This window comes from Cryptotermes secundus, unplaced genomic scaffold, assembly GCF_002891405.2.
Source record: "Cryptotermes secundus unplaced genomic scaffold, Csec_1.0 scaffold631, whole genome shotgun sequence".
NCBI classification, from domain to species: Eukaryota; Metazoa; Arthropoda; class Insecta; order Blattodea; family Kalotermitidae; genus Cryptotermes; species Cryptotermes secundus.
The window spans coordinates 709,836-735,555 of NW_019742970.1; the positions used below are offsets into that span (position 1 = coordinate 709,836).

At 45.4% G+C, this 25,720-nt stretch overlaps 2 protein-coding genes across 3 annotated transcripts in view; one reads left to right on the forward strand and one right to left on the reverse strand.

Annotated features, from left to right (window-relative positions):
• The window catches only part of LOC111873592 (transmembrane protein 198), a 62,864-nt gene extending 49,280 nt beyond the window's left edge, over window positions 1–13,584 (reverse strand). For both annotated transcript variants that reach the window (XM_023868426.2, XM_023868425.2), the window contains exon 1: window positions 13,467–13,584. The gene's annotated coding sequence lies outside the window, so the exon portion shown is untranslated. The remainder of the gene's footprint in view (window positions 1–13,466) is intronic.
• An 8,507-nt stretch (window positions 13,585–22,091) lies between these two features.
• On the forward strand, window positions 22,092–24,882 carry LOC111873577 (solute carrier family 35 member B1). The gene has a single exon (XM_023868399.2). The coding sequence runs from the start codon at window positions 22,663–22,665 to the stop codon at window positions 23,602–23,604; it is 942 nt and encodes a 313-aa protein (XP_023724167.1). The 5' UTR covers window positions 22,092–22,662; the 3' UTR covers window positions 23,605–24,882.
• Window positions 24,883–25,720: the final 838 nt, after the last annotated feature.

Genomic DNA, 25,720 nt, shown 5'->3' on the forward strand with positions numbered 1-25,720 from the left:
AAGATGGCAGCGTTTCCTAGCGGCAAATGAATGATAATACAAATGGCGCGTGTCTAACGCGTGCTGGGCACACCTAGAGGCGCTGTGAAGGCACCACAGGCACTCCCTGGTTACATGTCCAGTTTGAGAGAATATTCCTGTTTGTTACGTCATGTCGCGATACTGTGCTTGCTGTCAAGGTTATGCCCCTCTGGTGACAGCTCTCGTTAGGCTGTGGTTCGCGTAGCCGGCAGTTCCTGAATAAAACCTCAAAATGTAAAATATATAGCATGTAGCGTGCTCTAGCGCCCTAAGTCCCATGTGGCACACTTAAGCACAGATTAAAGCTTTCCCCGGAATAGAGGCAGTCTGCGCTCTTACTAACGGTTAGTTACTTCGCTACAGAGAGTTCCTGAACGGACGTTTCGTAATGCGACTCACATAAGCGCGACGTTATAATTGGGCTTACGTTCCTGTACGGCCGAAAAGTGACAAAACAAAACAAAAATCACAAATTTCATAACCTGAAACGGAACGTATAAGCATCTAAAGTACAGTAGATTGTATTTACTCAGCCGATAACAGTACTGAGTACCAGGAATATTCTTGGAGGTAAGGGCGGCCGGCGCGTAGGGCTGACAGACTTGCTGCCATCTTTGAGCCGATTATCTATAAAATGTGGGAACCTCAACATCTCACAACCCTACGGGCCTCCACGGCCTGTTGCAGGGATACCTTTACTTTACTTTATATTGTGTATTTCGTCCGTCAATAATGCAGGAATCATTAAAATATTCACCAGTGTTGGTGTTGAATGGTGAATATTTTAATGATTGTTGCATTGTTGACGGACTAAATACATAGACGTTTAATTAAAGATGTGCAACGGGATGCTGAATTACAGAATTGCAGTAATTATGTTATAGCGTGTCTCATTATGCATTGTTTAAATTGTTAGAAAGATCAGCAAAATCGTATGTAAGATGCACACGAGAGCAGAGCGAGAAGGGAAGTGACTGGGTGGCTGTGCCTTCATTTGTTTCCGTTTTTGCTCCCACGTCTTTGTTTTTGTTCGAAAGGGGATTCCCACTCCGTATTTACTCGTATTATATAAGATGTTCATATGAGCGAAATTTCCAAACGCGACCCTTCATAAAGGGGGGATCATGTGTATTTACTTCTGTTCGGTTTAGATGGGTTTCCAAAGCCTTCATAACATGACGCATTATTATTATTGTTTTTAATTGCTAGTGGGGCGGGACCAAGTCCCTTGTACTGCGGCCACTTCTGGCCTATTGTACCAGTCCCAGATGATAGGTGAGGGTGATTGTGGAGCAATTGGTGGAATGAAGATTGGCAGGGGAAACCAAAGTACTCGGAGAAAACCTGCACCAGCGCCACTTTGTCCACCACAAATCCCACTTGACCAGACCCGGGATCGAACCCGGGCCGCGGCGGTAGGAAGCCAGCGACTAACCGCTTGAGCTCTGGCGCGGCCTAACAAGACGCATCCTGTTTCTGTGTCCTTTCGGAATGCTACTGAACAATATGCTACAGCTTTACTGAACTCTGTAGGAAAAGTATGCTACATGAGACAATCGTAGCGTCTTACTCTTGGGCCCTGAAGATGGAGTCAGCACGTTCCTCCGAAGCGCCCGTGAACTTCTACCAGACTACACGACGTCATATCCAAGAAGATGGTAGACTTCATAGTCACCTTGAGACGCTCAGATGTGAAACGTTTGGTATGTGGCTCATTGTGAAAACTCTATGCGGTTTTCATTGCTTTATTTTCCCTTCACCTTACTAGTCGACTAATGGATTGCCGTGAGGTACCGCGCAGTCGCAGTGAGTCTGATCTTACTCCTACAGCTTTGCTTAGGACCAGCAGCTTGTCAGCTTCTCTCCCAAATGCAACTTACTCTCTCTTCCGCTCCACGGACCTTCACGACAGATGCATCCATCTCTTCGCTTTTGGCTCTCGTAAATCATTCTGTTCATATTCCAGCCATCCCAGTCTAGGCCTTGGCACCTTTCTTCCTCCTCCTGGCTTAAAAAAATTCTTAGCTATTCTTCTTTGATATGTTTTAATTACGTGCCCAGCCACTTCAGTCTTCTTTTGATATTCGCTTAGAGCCCCGAGGTTTTACGAACTCCCCTCGGTTCTTGGTTAGTTCTGATTCTCCAGAACCCTTGCCCAATTACTGGTCCATGTACCTTCCTCAGAATTTTTCTGTACCCCGTGTTTATCGTACCGTTATTCTTCTCAGTCATGGATCGTGCAGTGGGTGAAACTGCAAGCCTCAATTTGGCAAGTCCCGAGGAAAACGCCTTGTGTGATGACAGGGGATAAATTGGAATTGTACAGAATAGAAAGGGAGATTGTGACCATGAAGTGACCCTGTCATGAGGTCACGTATTTACACGGCACAGGACCAGGGGCCTTCCTTCAAGGTCGGTGTTGAGTCTGATTTCGAAGCCTGACGTGCGGTTTTAGACACATGTGAAAGGAAACGGCTCACACTCAAGAGAGAAAGGTCGCTTCTTGGGTCCATTGGAGCTCTTTGCGACCCAACAAAATTTTACCAAATTTCTCAAACAGATTCTGAGTAGGCCTATACGGAATAAAGGTACGTAACACAGAATACTTATCCGAGAGGATATAACTAATTCCCTGCAGTTGAGTCCTTCACGAGAAGCTAATGGAACTTACTTCACAAGACCCCGCCACTGCTCCCTATCTTGAGCCAGACTAATCCAGTCCACACCCTCCTGTTCCCTCAGGACATTTTAATAGTAATCCTCCAATCTACGCTTGTGGTCTCTTTCCTTCAGATGTTCATACCATATCTTTCCCATGCATGCTATATGTCCCGTGCATCTCATCTTCCGTGATTTGGTCACTCTAATGTTTGACGTGAAGTGCAAGTTGTGAAACTCGTCATTGTACAGTTTTCTTCGAACTCCTGTTACTTCGTCCCTCTTAACTGAAGATTCATCGCCGTCACGAAAAGGCTCGTAATTAAATATTATCTTGAGCCAGTTCAGTGCAGTTCACGTTACTGGACGAGCCGTTTTGTCGCCCTGTTTTTATTTAAAACATAGCATTTCGGGACTGGATTCTGTCTCCATCTTCAGGTGGACAGTTTAGACAAACATTTGGTGTTTTCTGACTTATGCTGCGCTAACGCGAGTGCAGATGGGAGAGATGTTCACGGTGGGTTGACTGATCAGATTGTCTACCAGAGACATGTGGGCGGCGGATTCCACCTGAAGACGGAGACAGAACCCTGTCTCCGAATCGTTGTGTGTTTTAAACAAGAACAGGACGATGGATAATGTCCAGAAACACATTAATTGTATTACTATACCATCGTCACAGACTTGTATATATTGTAACGGATTTGATCAACGCGATGCCAGGCAACAGCTCCGTAAACACGAATAGAGGCAACAATAGAAGGAAACTGTGTTTCCTATGGGGTCCGGGCCGCGACCGTTGCTATGCAACGGCTCGGCAAACAAACGTCAACAACAGAGAGACTGTTTTGTTTGTGGTCCGTGCCGCGGCTGTATAACGAGATTCCCAAGAATAACCAAGGAATGAGTGACAGAGCTCTGACTTCTGAGTTCGTCGTGGAAGAGGAATAAGAAGTGTGATTCATTCATGTGTGATCCGGTGAGACTTATAGTTCCCGTGTTATAAACCCATGAAGACTAGTGCAAAGAGACTGAGAGACTTGTGCATAGTGCTTATTAGAGTAGTGAACAGAAGACCCCTGAAGACTTTACGTGTGTGTTGTAAGTACAGTAATCTTGGAAGTGTTAGAATTATTTGTAGTTACGGCTAGTGAAGATTCAATAAACCTATTCACCGATCCACACACTGTGACTCGTGACAATGTTACCTCCCGTTTATGGCTCTCCATGAGGTTTTCTGACGGAAAAGGTTTTGGCCTGTGCTCGTCCTTATCCAAGCTGTGCACTTCCGCACACGGGATCGTATCGTGACGGCCGTTGAACCAGAGGCGGCGCGTGACAGCACGCGTGCATGGACATTTGCGTCGTCGCAGCGAGTAAACCGGAGGGACTCTTGACCGGCCGAAAGCCAGCTACCCAACAAGCACGACTGGCTCTGCCCCAGTTTTTGGTTAGATCGCCTGAGTGCCAACAGTCTGCTGGGCTTCTCACAACGGTAGCTCTGACGTGGAACGTGACGCCGCGTAGTCTGGTAGAACTTTCGACGACGTTGTCTCCACCTTTAGAGTCGAAGAGTGGAGGTAGCTCCACCATGGGAGTAAGTGGTGGCTTCAATCCCCGGACGCCTTATTCCTACGGGAAAGAGCCCCCTGTACCCACTAGGTAGGAGGTTGGGTGGGCCTAAGAGCCGCGCTGTACGCTGTGGAGAAGAGAATAATCTGCCCCAGCCCGGAATCGAACTATAACTGTCCAGCCCATCACTATGCCAACTGAGCTGTCCCAGCTCTCTCGTCATGCGTAACTTACCTGCATGTATTTGTAGTGTATTTAGCGACACTGTCAGCAAGTCGGACTGTATAGAGTCGAATGTTTGGATGACAGTCATGAATTTCACGGCGTGTGGAAGGAGGCAGCGTGACCGAATTTAAGGTTCCATCTCGGCATTTGTCTGGAGGGTCTGAGGAAAGCCACGACGGACCTTAGTTCCATCTTACTTCGGAAGCGGGAAACTTGAGAATGCAAACCACAAGTGTTACCGCTTCGGGCAGTAAGGCACAGGACTTACGGACTGTTACTGTTCACAGTGATGCCACTCCTGCGGAGTACAACTTCCCGTTTTCTCAGTTCTTGGTGTAGACGCGTTTTTCGTGTAGGATGGAAGTGACAGCAAAGCACGCATTCGGCTAGAAGTTCTACATTTTCCTGAGCAGTAACACATTTCATCTTTAAATTATGTGGGCTCTGCTCCCTAAAGGTGACCGTTTTCCCGTCGTTGCCATGAAATGCCGAAATCGCCCGTAGCGACTGCAGCGCGCCCCAGAAAACTGTGTGCAGAGGCTGTGTAGTGCACTGGCCCAGGTGAACCAAGCTATCCCTGGGGCAGCACATGTTACACTCTCTTTTACTGCACGTAAGTTACTGTTCAGTGGAAATTAACCGTTTAAAGTCCGTACTATATGTACCACGTGCTTTAACACACTAAAACCCCGCATGTTGCCCTCAGAGCGTATCTGTGTGTTCCGTAAGGTCTTCACAGTAAATAGCGACTGTTTCCCTAAACAGCATTAACCGGTTGGACTTTGTAACTGAGACGGAATGTGTTTTCTTGTGAGGTACGGGCTGAATCTCAGCGTCATGCAGCTGTCACGCGCTGTGTTGTCTGTCTGTAATCCCGTGCCCTCCAGTTACACAGCGATTGCTGTCATCGGGCGACGTTGCAGTTTTGTCTGTTGTTTTAAGAATTGTGACGCCACTGTCGGGTTTCGTCACAGTGTCTCAGAATTTCATGTTATTGTGACGAAGTTCCCTGAAAGTTGGTCTGTTTTTTAATTTTTTTTTGGCGGGGGGGGGACGGGGGTGCTGTCAGTTGTGTGGCGCTGGTNGTACGCGGAATTTGTCGCTGGGACGGCGTTTGTATTGCGCCAGCCCTCGCGCTGTCTGAGGTAAGCTCTGTGTTGAACCCCAGGATCAGCACCTCTGCCTCCCCTAGTATATGTTCAGATCGTCTTGCTGTTCAGAGCAGATATAGTTCAGTCAAGCTGCTTGCTTGGCTTACTCTCCGACCCTGAAAATGGAGGTAGTACGCTCAATCGAAACGCGGCGCAGTAAAGAGCGGAGTTGCAACTTGTTCCCATGTGCAGTCACTGGGCGTGTGATTCTGGTCAATAGTGTAATGAATTTGGGTTGAGAAGTGCGTTTTGTGTGTTAATACAGAAGGGGGGGGGGCGGGGAATTTAGGATCGTGACTCTGCAGGGAGGTTCGTTGGCCGCAGGCATGCCTCTTGTTACAGTGATCATGTAACTGAACAGAAAACTGGCCAGAGATTCACAGCAGATCCTTGGGCCACACTCGGGATGTGGTACAATTCCATTTCGCCGTGGTGGTAATGAACTTTGGAGAACCAGACCAGCAGGCAATTTCCGGAATAGATGCAAGCATAATTCTGGCTCAGGAACATCCTGTCCCGTGGTTGCTGAGTAATGGAGAAATGTGTTTTGGGTCTGAGGTTCTGGATTGTAACTCCACGTGTAGTTTGGAGGGAGCCCAAGGAATATACCGCCTCCATCTTCAGGGTCGAATGGTAATCCAAGCAAGAAACAGGCGACAAGCTCTCCCTCGCTCAGCTTGTGGCTTACTCATCGACCCTGAAGATGGGGGCGGTCTTTTCCTCCGAACTACATGACGTTCTAACCCAGAGAGCACCGTGCTTACTATTTATACGTATGTGCGTGCGTGCATACCTGACATCGCGTGCAGCGGCCCAATCAGCACGGGGGATTAAGTGCGACAACAGATTTGTCCTTCTGGCAGGGGTGTCCATCCTTAGCTCAATTATATACATGTTAATTGCCACTGGACAAGTAGGCCCGTGAATGAGCAGCGCTGGGCATTCCTAGGTGCTTTACTACTTAAATGGTTCGATGAAATCTTAAGTTTCGGGCGACGGTGCGCGTCTAATGCCAAAAACGATAGCATCCAAATTCCTGTTTCTGCCCCCTGTTTCTTCTGCCATTTTGCGATGCTGTCAGTAGCTATGCTACACGGCGTCGGCTGGTGAGGTGGAGAGGAGTTGGTAGGAACGGCTATGTCCTGATCGATACATTGTTTCCGCGTTTGTGTGGAATAACTGAGGAAAACCATGGAGATTCTCAGTAAGGATTCCCGGTTTACCCGGCCAAGATTCGAACCGTGCACCTGATAACTCCGTCGGTATAGCGACGGGGTACGGGTTCGATTCCCGGCAGTGCAAGTTTTCACTCTCCACAGCGTGCAGACCGGCTCTGGGGCCCACCCAGCCTTCTATCCGATACGCACTGGGGGTAAAGCGGCTGGGGCGTGAAGCTGACCACTCACCTCCACATAGTGACAAACCCAAGTTGTTTTGTTAACCGAAATGTGGACAGATGTGGCAGCGTTTACTTGGAGACAGTCGGGGAGAGTGCAGCATCCTCTTGCACTGACGTATCTCGTGCGGTGTCTCTTCCGTGTGCACTGTAACACACTTCTTGTTTAGATGACACCAAACTTACATTCAGTTCAATAATACTTCAGTTAAATGTCTTAACCGTACGTCCCTCGCCAAAATTATTTAATTAAGGACATGACCAATTGAGGCACTGTTTCTCACAATGAGAGACGATCCTCCGGCGAGATACCATCCCGGGACCGTCTAGTTGTAATTCACCTATTGTCCTCCATAGGCTTAGGGTGTCACTATTGTCCCTAAGGTCGCCAGTTCGCTCCTGGTGTCATAAACCCATGAACTGAACTTGTGCGAGACAGGCCAGGAGGTGTCTTGGGTTCCCTGCTCGTGTGGCCTGTAGACCTAAAAAGTTTATGATGGGCCTCTCGAAAAATACGAATGTAGGACAGATGCCGGGCTCGACCCTCGGCTTTCTCTTTTTATTTTCTTGTTTTTATGCCAACGTGGGGACTGGTAAAGAGAGGGGAGTTGTTTACAGGGAGCGGAGATGGACAGTTGAAAAGGGATTTACAGGAGGGTAGCTAGCGAGTGGCGTGTATGGTCAGTGAGCTGGGAGCAAATTGGTGTAAAAAGGTTAAGTGTGACGGAGCGGCTAGCTTGGAGAAATAATATAAAGATTGATTATTTTATGAAATTTTAAATTAAGACTGCAATACACGGTGTGTTCTGAAGACGCTGGATTCGTGACCCCCGAGGTGAGTTCCATTCGCATATCCGAAGCACCCGTATCCCTGAGCTAAAGAACTCATCTCGAGCGAGAGGCGTGGCAGCTGTGCGTCGGCCTCAGGTAAGTGCAACACCAAATGAGCACAAGGCACACGCGACCGGGAGAGCAGAGAAGCCGCAATGGGAGGATTCTCAAAATACTGAAATTGAGAATAATGATGGCCTATATGGACGAGTGTTGACATAAGTGAGCACAGTGCAGTAGGTTCCCTCAGAGCGCGTTGCCTGAACATGGCCGTGTGAGACCGAAGCATGTAGCCACACAGAGAATGTATTTTAGTGACAATTTAAGAACATTTTAACTGACATTTTAGTGAGTTGAATTTAAGTATTGTGTCATCTAAGTAAAAAGTGTGTCGCAATATAGACGGAAGAGAAAGCACGTTTAATAGCTCATTTTATTATGAAACACTCCTACAGGCCCTTAAAGTTTTGGAGTAAGAACTTAAATATGTTTTGCAATATGGAGTACGCACTCTGTCGCATGATTTCAACGAGCAGTGATGTGCTGGAATATGAGAGGCAATTGTTTTGATTGTCATGTCTGCTCGGACATCGTCACTGCCGCGTGGATCGTCCATGCACGAAAATTTGATGAGAATATCCTTGACGTAATCGGGTCAAAGCTTCTATGAATACTAAGCACGTCCCCATGCCTTCGGTTTTTATTGTTTTCCCTCTGGTCCGAACGTACGAGAACTTCATGCATATGATTTGCATTTGTGTGGGACTTGGTGCAGCGGGAGAGCTGTGCAAATGACTGGCTCAGACACGCTTTGCATACAACCGCTAGTAGGACGATTTAGAAATAATATCAAGTATGTTATAAAGGGAACTATTACAAAAGGTGACTCATCGTATTGTGACATGCTGCCTGAAAGCCGAACTATAAGACGTCCATCACTAGTCAACGACTAGCAATTCCTAGGCAGCGAAGCCTAGGAAATCGTTTCCCCGGAAATTAAAGTCTAACAATGGGGTTTCCACCGTTACAAATGAATTGTCCGAAGCAGGCGGTATAATTTGAGAATAACTGTATTTTGCGAGTATAAGAGCGATAGTCCAATACATATTTGTTAAAATCCGGGACCCACAAGAGGTCTTGTCGCGTTGCCTAGGAAACACGCGACAGTATCGAAACTACGTCTCATAGTGAAGAACCCAAAGTTTCGTCATCGTAAGATTGGTAATCGTCCCACATAGTCTCTGCAATTAAGCGTAACACATCAAGAGAACCCAGTTGAATCATCTTTCTTTGCATACCCATATGTCTACAAAGTACCGTTTTTCTACTGTATTTCTAAAACAGAATGCATGAGTTTATATTTTGTCCCATACGTGCTTTCGCATCCCTGTAGCAGGCCGTGGAGGCCCATAGCGTTGTGAGATGTTGAGGTTCCCACATTTTCTAGACAATTGGCCCATAGATGGCGGTGAGGTTGTCAGCCTTACGCGACGGCCGCGCTTTACTCCCCAGGAATACTCCAAGAATATTCCAAGAATATTCCCGGTACTCATTTCTATTAGAGGCTGAGTCGACCTCAGGGCCATAGTGCGGCTGGAAGTATTAGGTCAACTGAAAAATCCAGTGATCTCATCGGGAATCGAGCCCGCGACCTTCCGGCTTGTAGCATAGTGCCTCAACCAACTACGCTACCGCGTGCCTTCGTAACGCCCATAAATTGAATGCGATACACAACTTGACCCACAGGGCGGTTCACAGCCCTGCCACAGCGTCTGCCTCGTTGTGAACTTCATTTCCGATCTCAAAAATTCTCCCTTGCTGTATATAATTGCATACTTCGTTAGATATATGTGTTAATTTTATTTTGACAGATGTTTAGCGTTAAACTGAGGCTCTGATCCAGGGAAATGCAAATAAAAACATACTTGCAGTGTGTCTGCACTTGGTGCGATATTGAAATGCCACTCCGGAAAGTTTATCGTAAATGGCGTAATCACGTACATAATTAATTAATTTCGGGGATTGTGCCTGGAGAAAATAGGGACAGTCAAGAAAAACCTGCGATCACGAAACGCTCTTCGGATTTTCGGGTTACGAAGCCGAATTCAAGCTTTGTCGCTAAGAATTCTGATAAAGTATGTAATTATACTCAATGTATATCGATTATCTATCGATACTGGCGATGCGAGTGATGAGATTATCGAGAATAGAGCCCTTGACTACGTCGCGCCAGGAAGCCCACTTTGCTGAGCCCAGAGCTGACGCGATAACACGGAAACAGAGTGAGTGATGTGGCGTAGCCAATGTCGCTCTTCGGACAGCCGCTGTAAAGCAACGGTGACACTTCTGAGGTAAGATTTTGTTTCCTACTTTCTCATAATGTTGCACGGCTCTCAATAAAGTCAATAAATGGGTGATTCGCGACAGGGAAGAGATTTTTCATTTCTCCACAGCCTCCAGACTGACTTTGGGCCCCATCCAGCCTCCTATCCATAGGGGATCGAGGGCTCTTACCCCTGGAAAGATGCTGACCGCTCACATCCATTTAATACCTAAGTTAAGAATGCTTGGAGCTGCATCTCAGCTCCTCCATACGTCTTCATGGCGTCATGCTTAATTAAACACAAAGACACTTTACATTGTCGGTGTTACCTGAAGAATAGGCTGTTGAGACCACCCCCCCTCCCCCACGGCTGGAGCTGATCACATCCGGGCCCAAGACGCCGAGACGAAGCTATGTTCCAACGAGACAGAAGTACATTGCATTGCACTTCGTCTGATTTCGTAGTGTCACACCGTGTCCTGACGATGGAAGCGTACGTTCGGGCAAGCTAGCACAGTGGTATCACGTCTGATTCTTACTCACGAAAACCCTGGTTCGAATCCCAACCCAGTACCAGATCCCCTGACAGAGTTCCCCCCATTCTACTCCACTCTCATGCAAAATTCTGGAATTACTGGGTCGTGAACTTTTGAGCTGTGCCAAAAGAACTCTCTGCCTCCACCTCTAAGCTATAAATGGTCCTACCTTGAAGATAGATGCAGCAGTTTATTCCGAAACGTTGGTAACCACTTATGAGTACATGGTATCATAACCCGGGACCATAGTGAAAGCAAACTCCTCAGATCCCCAGAAGAGTTGGCCTACCGTATTGTGAACACGCCGCGAACATTTCCCGCAATGTCTTCAGATTTATCTTCCGAATTTGGCGCTGCATTTCCTCAGCAGTGCATAGACAGTCGTAACATAACGATCTGAGTGCTCTCCTATGAAGGAAAGATCTTAATATAAGACAGGGAAGTTACAGTAAAGCAGTAAGCGCTACGCCGTGTCAGGTGATCTCACCTAACCAGCTTGTGTGAAGTGAAGTGGCCCATGTACGTCACCTGCGGTATCTCAGCCTGAGACAGAAAGTACTGCAACCGTAAAACCAAAAATAATATCGAGATTCTAACTGAAATTCAAAATTTCAGGCCCCTAGTAGACCTTCGTGGGTTTACTACTGCATTTGCGGTAATCCTGCAAACGCTGAGTCAGAGTCAGCGTCGCTTTATGACTGGCGGTTTACGGCCAGTCAGTCGAGATTCACAATCAGAGATTTTTTTTTTTGCAACTGAACCATTGCGCTCATAATCCTTATGTAAGTCGTCTCTGACGAGAAGATGGGTTTATCTCTTAAGAATATGCTTGACCTTGTGTACGGATCGCACATACAGCATGTTATTGAAAATTCTTCCTTTTGCACTACACACAAATCTTCCGTCAGCCCAGATTTTGCAAAGTAGGTCATGTCTGTCTCACTTATCTTATGCTACAACGGCAGCTTAGTCATTTGAACGGTCGTAAGCTTTACCACTGTTAAGTTTAAGCCTCTTGCATTTTCTGTGTCTGGCTTCACCTTGTTGCGAACATGTTCATTCTCATGATTCTGTATGACTTTTGCTTGTTACCTGCACAGTTTTGCTACTTATTTCTATACAAACGCAAGGTTGAAAGCCGTGTGCAAATCGCGGACCGATATGCGCCTTGGAAAATTTCCCATGCTGTGGAGAACCTTGTTTTGCAGGCGCTGCAATTTTAAGAGGTATGTGCCTGCCGCTCATTTCCAGGCGAGGCAACCATAAGTCATTACTGATCTGATCAGTGTCTTGTGGAGTGTTAGTTTAATACTGGGGCTTTAACGCTCACTTTTGAATAGGGGACAGATTCTAATAAGGTTCTGAAGGCCTTGGCTTCAGCCATTTCTATGTGTAGTTTCCTTGTAATTTTCTTATCGAAGGATACATCGAGATATTTTACATGATTGACGAAAGGGATGTTCCGTCCATTCAATGTAAGAGGAGCCTCAGGGGGCCTAAGTCTATGAGAAACGTGGATGGCCTGGCTCTTATCTTCATTGACTTTTATGTTCCGGCGCTTACGCCATGTCTCAGTAGTACCGAGACCTCGCTGCAGCTTTCTGAGAACAACCCTCTTTGCGGTCTGTCGCCTATATTCAGGTGTCATCAACACAGAGACCTAGATAGACACCAGGTTTCAAAGGTTGACATTGAGCTACATAATGTATATAAATTTCAGTCCGTATCTCACAGAAAACACACGTCTGCGCTACAAATCGCAACCGGTTAATGCTGTTTAAGGAAACAGTCGGTCTTGATTTTAGGACCATAAGAAGCACAAATACACTGTGTTGGCAGAATTGCAGAGTTTTGGTGTTGAAGCAGGTGTTACATATACTAACCACTGGGCTTCAAAGAACTAAACGTCAGATGGCTCGATGGCAAGGCATCTGTTTCCAGTCACATCTCGAGAGGCGATACACATATGAGCGATGTGATTGGAAGAGGGATAAAGCGACATCTCAGTGCGAGATAAAGTAACTTATGCACGACGAAGCTTCACTGAAGCCCCGTCATGTTTCCTGAATATGTAAGCCATCTAACGGCCAGAAACAATTGCAGTGCAATATAATGATGGGCTGTTCTGGTAAAGGGGGCAGACGAAGGTAGACGCCGTCTGCTTGGTTCTAAAGCTCCCCGTTTCAGCTGTGTTTAAAGTGCATTAAGACGCCGTTCTCAACAATAATACATGCAGGAGGGGATTTCCGAGTCTGCACTCTTAATGTAGTTTCATTTCTAACATATGTTAGTCATTTCCCGAGCTTGTGCGTGCTCCTGAGAGGCCATGGCAGTCTAGGGTTCGCACCTCGCAATACATAGCATCTGCGGACACTGGGAGGTTGTCACGTTACGTCACGGGAACACTGGTCGGCCTATTGCAAGACAGAAGCTCGCTGCCCCCACGCCAATGAGACTGAAGCAACCCTGTCTCAAGACAACAAGACGCAGGAGGGGGCAATGTGTGCATGGGCTATCAGTTTAATGAGACGGGGGCACGCAGTAATGAGATGAGACGCAATCACGCCACATCGTAAACACGCCGCAGCTGTGACTGCCCAGCTGAGTGCGCGGTAGGGGGCAGGGGGGAGCAGTGCCAGACGGCAGAGAGGGTCGATACAGCTGGCGGCCCGGCGCGAACCCAGGAGGGTGAGGTTCACCCAGCCACCGCAACTTTGCTCACTACGGACGCTATTTGCCTAGCAGCCACTCACCTGTTGTCACATCTTGGGGAGGCTGCTGTTCACCGTGGGTCCCGGTTCGATGCCATGATACACTGCCACGTCACAACCGACCACTCCGACCAGGCTATCGAGCTGCACTGAACTCGCCGGCGGTGGTCGGCGGTCCTGTCAGCGCACGCATCGCCCCCACCACCCGCTGCCCCTCCTCCTCCTCCTACTCCTACTCCCACCTTATTTGTTTATGTATATTTATTATTTGCTGTTCTCTATATTTCTCTCTTTTCACCCTTTAAAGCCCAGTGGTTAGTATTCGTACCACCTGCTTTAAGGCAAAAAGCTCTGCGTATTGCTCACACAGTGCATGTATGTGTTTCGTGCAATTCTTAATTAAACCGCGATAATTTCTGTCGGCAGCGTTAACCGGTTCATCTTTGCACGGGAGCCGTAATGAGATTCCTGTGAGGTACGAACTGAATTGCTATATGTACGATTAATGTAGATCATTTTGTCTTCTCAGTTCATGTTATCTACTAGGACTACAACTGCGGTTTCCGTCTTTTCTCATTTTTCAGCATTTGTGTATTTTATTCTGACCAGCCAGTATGCGGATTGTTGCCAATAAATCTGGTTTGTGCTCTGGAATTGGGTAGTAGAATGACCGCGGGCGGCGGGGGAAGGGGAAGCCAGGCACCTGCCCACACGAATTTGGAAAGAGAAGGAACTGTGCCAAATTAAAAAAACAAACAAACTCCGTGGCTTGAGTCCGCAAGCGAATTATACCGACCGAGCGACTGCCGCTTGTCGGCGAAGTTAGTGCCAACTTTTGCTGATAGAGGGTGTCACTTGGCCAGCGCAACGGATCCCCACGGCCGTTAATCTCGGTTTTCTAGACCGGAGCCGTTAATCTTCCATTCAAGTAGCTCCACAGTTATCCTCACGAGGCTGAGTGGACTCCGTTCCAGACCCACTACTTCTCAGAAAATCTGGTAGCGCCAGGAATCGAACCCGGACCTCTGGATCTGTAGGCAGGAACTCTGACCACTAGACCACAGAGGCGGTCGCTGTACCAAATATTAACACAAAATTATGAATAATTTTTAAAAACTTATTTTTTGTCGTGAATTCCACAAAATTAGTCTAAATCGCCTTAAGAGTAACTTCGTGGGAAGATTTTCTGGCTCCTCCCTCACTGAAAAATTGGCTGCACCCCTCCCGCCTGAAGAAAACAAGTGACGACTCGTCGGTAGCAGTGTTAAGTTAATCTGTAATTGCTTTACTCCATATTATGCCTTGTGTATAACGGCACCCCTTTTCGCGTGGAACAGCTGCCCGTCAGACTTTACGTGTCACCGAACAGGACCTCGCCAAGAGTTCCTTCAGCACATTTAAGAACTGCATAGCGGAACCAAGTCAGTTGTAACGTTAAGTTTGTGGAAGCCGGTGTTTCAGTACTGTTCGCGGCTAGCTCACTCTGTTTCACATGACCACGGTCTGTTTCTCTGCTGTCCCGTCTGAGGTTTCTGGCCTTCCTCAGTGCCGGGATCATATCTCGAGTAGGCACCGACGCTATATAGTCTAGATAATGACGGCGTCGTAGAATAAACCACAAAGGGCGTTTGTGTTACGTGCCTGCCTCACGCCCACCAGACGTCCTCTGTATAGGAAGCTCCGTGATTCAGTCGTGACACTTCCAAGGTAGCAACCGTGGAGTTCCTCATTACGCAGTTTCGGCGTGCGACTGTGAACTGTTAGTAGTCTGAACCAAGGAGACAGATTCCTCTGCCATCTATCGTCCTCTTCGACAAATAAGAACATTTATCTCGAGTTCGTATGACGCTATGATTCGTTTTCGCACGTAATGTAAAGTGACGAGTTCTCGTTAATTTTTTTTGCAAACCGACAGTTTTAAGGCGATAATGTGAAAATTTTGAGATTATGTCCAACGAATTTAACGTAGGCAAAATATGTAGTTTACAACGTTAAAATGTCTTCACAAAAATGAAATAAAATAAGCAATAATAAGGGAGAAATACATTTTTAGGATAGAATTCTGCGCAATACAACTTCGTCAATTCTACGCGGAACGCCTTGCGTTATTTTTCTGTTTCCCCCATCGGTAGAACGGAAACACTCCTACCTATTCCTACATAATCATCCTAAATTTTAGGATTTTTGTCATTGTCATATTTACTATACTTTCATCAACATTCTGAGTTGCAAAGCTATGGAATGACAAACGTGATATAGGAATATTAAGTAACTGATACAGCATCGTTAAATAACGAACGTTTCGATTCTGTTGCTGCTGTAACTTTACTGCTCCTCCACATTCTTCCGGTTTCGACTTGACAGTTTCCCTTCTCTCTCTCTCTCTCTCTCTCCGCAGTCTGTAATTTAATCAGCGTCTCTTCTCCATTCTCCCATGCGTGTCTCGTTTCCCTTCAGGGCCCTTGCACTGCCTTCCTATCCCTTTTTACCGTTTCTTTGTTACTGACGCCTCGGAGGTCCACATGCCACCTCAGACAACAGACATACAAAGACATATATGTACTCGAAAGGTCCTTGGATTGAATTTCGACATTGACTGATTCCCTTGTGGATTTCTTTCTTTCAGTCTCTCCAATCGACTATGGGGGCCACCGGGATGTTTTCCATATGGGAGGAAGGGTCAGCATAGGATCTTACTTACAAACTTACGATTAAGCCGTGTAAGGTCAATGTTTACTGATCGATTTACATTATTAATTGTAGAGGAATATATTTTCTAATGTAGTTTTAATTTTGAAATTAATTTGAGGCACTGTGATACAAGTCGGAAAGTCGCGGGCTCGATTCCCAGTGAGGTCGGTAATTTTCAATTTACCTAATCCTTCCAGCCGCACTATGGCCCTGGGATCGACTCAGCCTCTAAGAGAAATGAGTACTAGGAATCTTCCTCGGGGGTAAAAGGCGGCGGGCGCATAAGGCTGACAGCCTCAACGCCATCTGCGAGTTGAGTGTCTAGAAAATGTGTTAGCCTCGGCGTGTCACAACCATAGGGGTCTTCACGGCCTGTTACAGGGATGGCTGTACCTGTTGTCTTCCTCCATTCACTGGGTAAAGCACGCATTGTTATTTCAAGATTGTGAGCGGGGAACGTTTTCTTGCAACGAATTGCAGCTATTTGAATTCGAATTCCGTTCGGAACAGAAAGAAACAGACGGGAACGGTAGACACCAGAAGTGAGAGTCTATAAGACGTCGCGGAAATATGTTCCGGACAATTGCAGAAGAAATAATTGAGCCCTCAGGGTAAAATGTGCTATGATGCAAACGCTACACTTTCACACAAGCCGAATTCTATCGCAAGAAAAAGGAGGCTCAGTAAAGGAAACGAATGAAGTGTAGCATCACATACTCTTAACTGGCTCCGTCATAATGCAGATTTACGAAACAAATTGAATGGACCAGGAGCAGGCGTGAGAAGGTACTCAGATACTGTCCGTCTGTCACACAGGCAGAGGGACTCATATGTGGGGCCTCTGCCGAAGCAACGTAGGCTCCGTTCAAGTTAAACAGAGACCAGTTAAGATGGGCGGTAGGATTACTTACTGGACACTGCCACCTAAAAGGACAACTTTTCAAACTGGGACTCACAGATGACCCCACTTGCGAAATGTTCTTAGAAGACGATGAATCAGCCACTAAACTAAACTCCTTGGCTTTAGTCCGCAAGCGAACTATTGACCGCCTCTGTGGTCTAGTGGTCAGAGTTCCTGGCTACAGATCCAAAAGTCCCAGGTTTGATTCCCGGCGCTACCAGATTTCTCTGAGAAGTAGTTCTGGAACGGGGTCCACTCAGCCTCGTGAGGATAATTGAGGAGCTATTTCAAGGAAATAGCGGCTCCGGTCTAGAAAACCGAGATTAACCACCGTGGGCATTCGTCGCGCTGACAACGCGGCATCCTCTATCCGCTAAAGTTGGCACTAACTTCGCCGACAAGCGGCGGTCGCTCGGTCGGTATAGTTGAATCAGCCACACACCCCCTATGTGATTATGAGGCCATAACTTATTTAAGATTTCGTCACCTGGGCCAGTTCTTTATGGAACCGAGTGACTACTGTGACGCTCCCATAAATAGGCTCCTACAGTTCATTCGAAGTGTGGGATTAATAAAGGGTTAATCAAAGGGGAAGCACAATAGATCACTGAAGGTGGCAGTGCATGGGCAAGATTATTATGGCGCACCCTCATTCATTACTGTCCGTCTGAAAGACGTTTAGATCACGTGACACCATGAGTAGGCAACGTTGCGGAAGAAAAGCCCGGCCTGAGCGCTCAAAGGCATTTTCGTTATGACGGTTTGGGTTCCTGTCCTACCTTTAAGAACAGAATCTCGTAACATAATGATCAGAAATGCTAGTGCAATGTGCTATCACTATGGCAGAACATTTCGTAGCATAGTCTTGGGTTCGCGAGCAGTCACGCCGTTTTTGTTGGACGGTAGCCCACGTATTCATTGAGAATACTCACGGCGCCTGCAGTTCATTGACTAGACTGTACTGTCACACACCAACATGGGGGAAGTTTCAGCATCGGCACGGCGAAGTATCAACAGTGCTTATGTTATTAAAACTGATATGTGACATGGATTCTTGGTAGAGCTGCTAGCTGTCCGGGCTACACATAATTGTCCCCGGCCCAACTTACAAAATAGGATTAGATGTTTACATTTATGTCATTGCTCTAGTTTTCAGTTTTAACCTTTCTAACATCGAACAGTAGGACATCTCTTCCTAAGTTAGTCAGCTATGTTCAAGTTATGCATGAATTCAATATGTTGGCAGCACTGCAGTTTGGCATCAAGAGAGCTTTATTTAGCTTCGCTGTTGTGGCTATAATTGCTAATTTATGAACTCATAAATTAAATCGAGATTGTACAAATGAATTCAGATGTGATGTGTGTTTATATTCGTAAAGCAGAGAATGTAACTATTACATTATCATTGCTTTTGTTGCTTTTTATTGCGATGGGTGACTGAGGAAACCTACGGAAACGTTTGTCTCTTATAATATTTCTATTTCATAATTACGTTTTTTTTGTCATATTGTTCCTCGTTAGTAGCTAAAGTAAAACATGGAATTTGTTTTAAATATTAAAGAAAGATTCTAAAATGTGTTTTCTCTGCAGTTCACGCTCCCGCTTCTCCTCGAAGCCCCCCCCNTCAGGGGAACGGAAAATATGACAACTCCAACCCTTAAAGTATTTTAGGGGTGATGCGTCAGCTGTGTGGCTTGTTTAGAATCGGCTGATATGCGAAAACTGTCAGAGTAGAAATGTAGCGGGACGAAAGGGCATCACTGTACTGGCATTTTCTTGTGCCAAGGAAAACCACGTAAACACCGGGATCTCCCTTTTCTTTAGAGAAATCGGAATATAAGCGAGATGCTCGAATTGTATGTTAAACTGTTCCGAAAAACTGGAGATATCTACAAGGGCAAATAATTACGATTAAATATTATTTTGTTTAGGGTTGTTCGTCATACGACAACAATGTAGTGACGTGGGATGGGGAAGTAGTTCCTGTTCCGATGCGAGGTTCTGGGTAAACTTCAGTACAGGTCTCCCGTATACTGTGTTTGTCTTAGTAACTGAAACACATTTTCTCGATATTTTGAACAAATCAACAGGGCATTTATAAACCTTTTAGCAAATTGGCTCCGATAATGGCCCGATAGATACGTATCGAATTTGTATTATTTACGTTTGAGGAACCGAGCGGGTTGGCTTAGCAGTTACTCTCTAGAAAGGAATTCGGGAGTTTTTGTGGTTTTCTTCAGTCTCTGAAAGGAAATGTCGGGGTAGGACCACATTTCGACCAGGATTGCTTCATTGCAAATTCTTGCCAATTCAGCAATAACCCTACCATTCGGGTCTTTCTATTCTAGGTACTGACCGTACTGACAGACCCCTGAAATAGCATGGAATTTCATGGAAGCCGAGTTATACCTGCGTAGAGACAGTGACACAAACAGACGCAATCACCCACTGTGACTCTCATACGAAATCTGCTCACGATCCGTTGCCATGGGCCACAGTGAAAGGGCAACCGGAAGTTCCGCTTGGCTGCTCGATTGTGCACCTGCGCACTTGTGTCGTGCTTGTGCTGGAGACTTGAGGCAAGGGAACCTCAATGCAGGGCAGACACATTCTGTAAGGGAATGAGCCGGTTTGATTCGCCCCGCATGTGGAACGTGGCTTTGGTTACATAGCATCGAATTGTATAAATGGAGACTTTTGTGGGCGGAACCGATTGTGGACCGTAAAGGCGCGTCCACATTACTCGTGCTCGTGTGACTCGCTATGCTCGCTAGTAATGTGTACGATATGACAAGTCACGAGACAAGCAAATTTTTAATTTTTAATTTAAAAACTATAGCCAATAAATTAAAATACGACTACAGCCTATACACACTACGAGTAAATATACGGATCCTCACGCGCCGAAGCCTGGCGAGCAACTGAAGTAGTGTGGACGAAGATTTACGAGCACAAGTAAAAGCCAGACGAGTCTCCCGACGAGCACAAGCCTGGCGAGAACGAGCACGAGTAGTGTGGACGCCCCTTAAGAAAGACGAAGAAAAGGTTTGTGAAGGCACATTTCATAATGTAGGACTTCAAATTCCCACCGGCATAGGTGCAGTGTATTGTTTCTTTGAATCTTCGATATATAATTTTATTGGCTCTGTATGATACACATGAAACCCCAATTTATGGCCTTAAGTAAGAGAAGCTTCATTAAATACAAATGTGGCCGAAAACCGGGGTGTTCCAACAACTTGCAGTTAGAAAGAAGGAATACAATCTTTCCAGACAGACAGGCCGAATTGTCTGTCCTCTACATAGGGAACGTCTAATAAATTGACAATTTAGGATCGCACATACCGAGAATCATCACGGGCTGTACAGGTCACCTTACATTGTTACGACACTGAAATGTATTAGTCTACGATGGGCTGAAAATATAGATCGTATGAGACAAGAAATGTGTGCAGATTTTTTTTTTATGGAGAAACATCTTGAAAACATGTGGAAGACTAAGAAGGAAATGGTACGATAACATAATGAAAGTCTGGATTGGACTCATCTGGCACGGGGTTGCGCCCATATATGACCATGATATTCAATCATTATGTTCTGTGGCATAAAGAGACTGGTTTCCTAGCGGAAGATGGAAAGAGACCTTTTAGTTTGTACCGTTCTCTTCAAAGGTAAAGCTAAAGCTGTCCCTGTGCTTAGCTAAGCACTACACCATGAAGGCGTATGGGGGAGTGGGTGTATACATCCGCATTTTCTTTACCACGGCATTAGTTGGAGGTGAGTGGTCAGTTTCACGCCCCGGCCGCTGTACCCCTGGGAAAGAGCCCCCGCTACCCATTGTATAGGTGGTTGGGTGGACCCCAAGGCCGGTTTGGACCTGGCTTCAGACAGGTGGCGGCAGGTGGCGGCTAGTGTGGTCTTGCAGAGCGGGGTGTTGCAGATATACGCAGTTTATGGTGGCGGTATTCTGTTTGGAGCATGCACCGTCGTTATACATTTCACGCCTAGCACAACGAGCACAAACAAAAGTACTGGCACATCTTGTCATATATATGCACCCTGTCATTAATGGTGAAGTTCGCTCAGTTTGTCACCTTCGCTCATGTAGCCATTTTCACAAGTGGTAAGGCGCTTCTTACAGCCCTGATTTTCCTGCAAACGGACAGTGTAGTCAGATATTGTACACGAGTGAGCTACATATGAGTTGTATTTTTCCTGTCAAACAAAGCAATATACCAAACAACTCGCTCACATTTCACTGTGCATAACTGAGTTTATTCGTCGTGCAATGTCGCAACCCATGTTAGTTGGGTCCCTTGTCGCCACGGAATGGCGCGTCCTCAGGTCGCGGCTGGAGGAGACGCCCACCAGGTATGGAAGGAAGCTGTGAATATATTGAATAAGCAGTCGTGAACAGCCGATAAGGGGCGGTCCTCCAGCTGGGGTGTTAGGCGTGGGAATAATTCCTCGCCGTAAAAAATAACTTTCTTACGAAAATGCACGCAAAGCCTCGGAGACGGGAGGTTGGAGAAAACTTCATAATGAGGAGCTTCATAACTTGTACTCTTCTTCAAGTATAATTAGAATGATCAAGTCACGGAGGATGAGGTGGGCAGGGCATGTAGCACGCATGGGGAAGAAGAGGAATGCATATAGAGTATTGGTGGGAAAGCCAGAAAGAAATACACAACTGGGAAGACCAGTGAGTAGGTGTGTGAAGAATATTAAAATGGATCTTAAAGAGATAGGATGGGATGGTATTGATTGGATTGATCTGGCTCACGAATGGGACCAGTGGAGGGCTCTTATGAACACGGTAATGAAATTTCGGGTTCCATAAAATGCTGGGAAATTCTTGAGTAGCTGCACAATTTGCGGCTCCTCAAGAAGGGCTCAGCTCCATAAGTAAGTACAATGTCGCAACATGTTTCGGCTCATCGAGCCAACAACAGGCGATACATTGGAACTCGACAGCCGACGAAAGCAAAAACCTCTTTGTTTGACAGGAAAAATAAAGCTCATATATAGTAATAACACACAGCAGGATGCAGCCCTTAAAGATTAAAGAGATAACGGACTTTTAGAAATTTTGTGGAAATCACAGCCTAAGGCACTGAAGCCAGAAAAATGTTGAATGTAACTGGTAACCCTCGTCGACGGTTGGTATCCCTCTACAAGGAGAGAGGAAATTTACGAATTATGAATAAATATGTAGTAGAAGACTACCAATCTGTTACCGACAGAAAGGAAGGAAACATTATTAAAGTAGGTGCTACGTTGTTATGGTAAACTGTTCTTGGACTGCAAAAAATCCGTGATATTTTTGTTTCTCCTATCTCGTTTGTTCTCAACCATTGTGAGACTGCAGCCCGGTAAATTCTTATTTTATAAGAGGAGGGCCCGGGACTGGGCCGCGGCCCAGCGGTTGAGAAACACATTTCCGTCCACGTCTATCGCTCGTCGTTTCTTCATATTTGTAAACTTTGTTACGCATCTTCGTCACCAGATTGCGCTGGACTCAGTAGTGGGAATATGTCAACGTGTGATTGGTTTCAGTGACAAATTGACGTGGACGTATGCCGTTGAATGTGTTCGTTTTCGCCTGCGAAGAGGTTTACTTATGTGTGTAGTCAGTAGCAGTGTATAATGGAAAAGAACACAAAATTTCTTGTTTATGCTGTTGGAATATTTGTATGCTACTTTTATTATGGAGTACTTCAAGAGAAGATAACTAGAGGCACTTATGGTGAAGATGAAAATCAAGAAAAATTCACGTGTATGCTGGCGTTAGTTTTTTTCCAATGCGTTGTGAATTATATATTCGCGAAGATCGTGCTTGCGACTGTGATGAAGCAGGGAGAAGACAATACGAGAACTTTATATTACTCATCGAGTGCCCTTACATACCTGCTTGCTATGGTGTGCAGCAATATGGCCTTGCAGTGGGTTAACTACCCCACTCAGGTAGTGGGCAAGTCAGGAAAACCTATTCCTGTTATGATCCTAGGAGTGCTGCTCGGAAGGAAGAATTATCCTCTAAGGAAATATCTTTTTGTGCTACTCATAGTTGTGGGTGTAGCAATGTTCATGTTTAAAGATGGTAGATCAGGTGAAGGAAGTTCAGTAGTTGGCTTTGGGGAGTTCCTACTAGCACTGTCTCTGATGATGGATGGATTAACTGGAGCCATACAGGAACGCATGCGAAGTGAGTATAAGACGAAATCTGGACATATGATGTTGAATATGAACTTATGGTCCATAATTTACTTGGGAGTGGCCATCATCGTCTCTGGAGAAGGCCTCGTGTTTGTGAACTTTATTCAAAGACACCCAAGTCTAGTGTGGCAGTTACTAACGTTCTCAGTCGCAAGTGCTCTGGGACAGTTCTTCATCTTCCTGACTGTGAGTGACTTTGGACCTCTGCCTTGCTCCATTGTCACCACAACACGCAAGTTTTTCACTGTGCTTGGCTCTGTGATCCTGTTTGGGAACACGCTTCTGATCAGGCAGTGGTTTGCAACTGTCATTGTGTTCACCGGTCTGTTCCTTGACAGCATGTATGGAAAAGCAGTTGATAAAATGAAGTAATTACAACTTCAAGTATAGGCGTAAATGAACTTCAGTTTCCTTCTTCAGGAAATATTGCAGAGATTTTTTACATTCAGGAGGTCTCATCAGGCATGTGGTCAGAATTTGGTGTCTTCTGGTGGTGACAGGATTTGGTTGAATGAATTGTGAATGTGTCACTAGACTTGACCTTTCATTTGAGATGCTGATTGTTGTTACATGTATTGTCCCTCCGTAGCCAAACAGATACAGCTTGCTGAGTGAAACCTGGCAGTAGCTGGGAATAAATCCTGACATGTGTGTAGGAGCAGTTGCTCCAACAAACATTTTCTTTTTTATGTATGCAGACAGTAGATCACATCACATTGCATGTCATGTTCAGTGCAACAGTTCTACACATCTCTTCAGGGGCCACAATTTGTGCTTTTAGGACCCAGGAGAGGAGTGAAGTTGGGGGTCCAGACCTTCCGTCTTTTCTGAGAAACAGATTTTACATGATCTTTAATATTTATTTTATAAATTTTGTTATTATATGGAGGATATCTATTGTACAGGCAAGAATACTATGCTGCTTATGTACAGAACAAATTTGGTTTGATATTAGTGATGCCCAGCTGGATCTGTAGTCTGTTCTGAATTCTGAACGCTGCATAGATATGTGAAGGGAAGCTTGTATGTGTGTAGAGGGTGAGGATTTTGACAGGACAAATAAGTTTCTATGGACTCTGTTTTTATAGCATTATTGTGCCATTAAAGAAACTGTTTCACCAGTATACAGGCAGAGAGATTGCAATACAGAGTGGTACAATGAGATGGCTGTCATGTGGACTATTGTGCTGGTTTGTATTCCTTGGGTTATGTAGTCTTCTTGAGTGAGGCCATGTGAAGTGACAGGCATGGTCCATATGTGGCCATTATTGAGTTATTTTGTAGCCCATGACAGTGTAAATATCAATATTCAGTTGAATACACAGTCATGGAGAGAAGTGAATTGATAATTTCAGTATATCATGATTAATGTACTCTGTTTCAAACTTAACAAGACAAGGTGTCACCTAAATTCTAAGTTATGTTTTGGAATACTGTTTGATTTTGTACTTCTTTTGGCTTATTTTGGACTTCACCCATCATCTGGTATGTAAAAGACAAAAAGACAAAAAACCACGACGTTTCGGAGACTGGATGTCTCCGTCTTCAGGTGGTGTCTCAACCACTGGAGGTCCAGTGGTTGAGACTAGCTCTTTCTAAGGGGCCCAACTGAGTAGGTTTATCCTTCCCTATCCACCTGAAGACGGAGACAGATCCAGTCTCTGAAACGTCGTGGTTTTTTGTCTTTTTGTCTTTTACATACCAGACGATGGGTGAAGTCCAAAATAAGCCAAAAGAAGTACAGTATACACCATCGTCAGAATCCTTTCAAGTCTATCTGTTTGATTTTGTCTAGTCAAAATACCTGTACCAATTCATAACGTTAAAACCAATTAATGCCACCAGAAGCGGCAGACTTCTTGAAATGCTGGGGAATGCAATGGAATAAAATGGCTTTGAGTGCATGCGATTCTTGCCCTCTGCCTTACGTCAATGCGGTGATATGTCAGTATCTAACAATGTAAGAAACCATTGCAGTGTTCTTGTTTGATCCGTAAGTTACTTTACAATGCAAAGAATGTTACTTTTTATGAAATATGATGAAGATTTATGCTGTATACGTAGGAACTGAACCAATATAAATATATGACAGTTTTTTAATTTTGATTTGGGAATCTTTCTCAGTGACAATGATAGAGATGGCCTCACACAAGGGAGACTTTATAGCAAATGCTAGGCTTGAAACAGGCTGACACCTGTAAGCTGTTTAAGAACATTATCTCTTGGTCTCCAATGACTTCCATACTTCTTACTTGGCTGTCTGCATAGCATTGCCAGTGATAAATTAGAATAATCTTATGACCGAGACAAGAGCTGCTAAATTTGTTTTTATTTAAAGATGTCCCATTTTCATGATCTCATATAATGTGAAGAAGTGTGTTGTGATTAAAATGCATTAAATGATCAAACCTTAATGCACAAGGCATTTGTCTGAAGAGTGTAGTTGATAAACAAATGAAAATTCAAATCCATTATCAGTCCTTTTTAC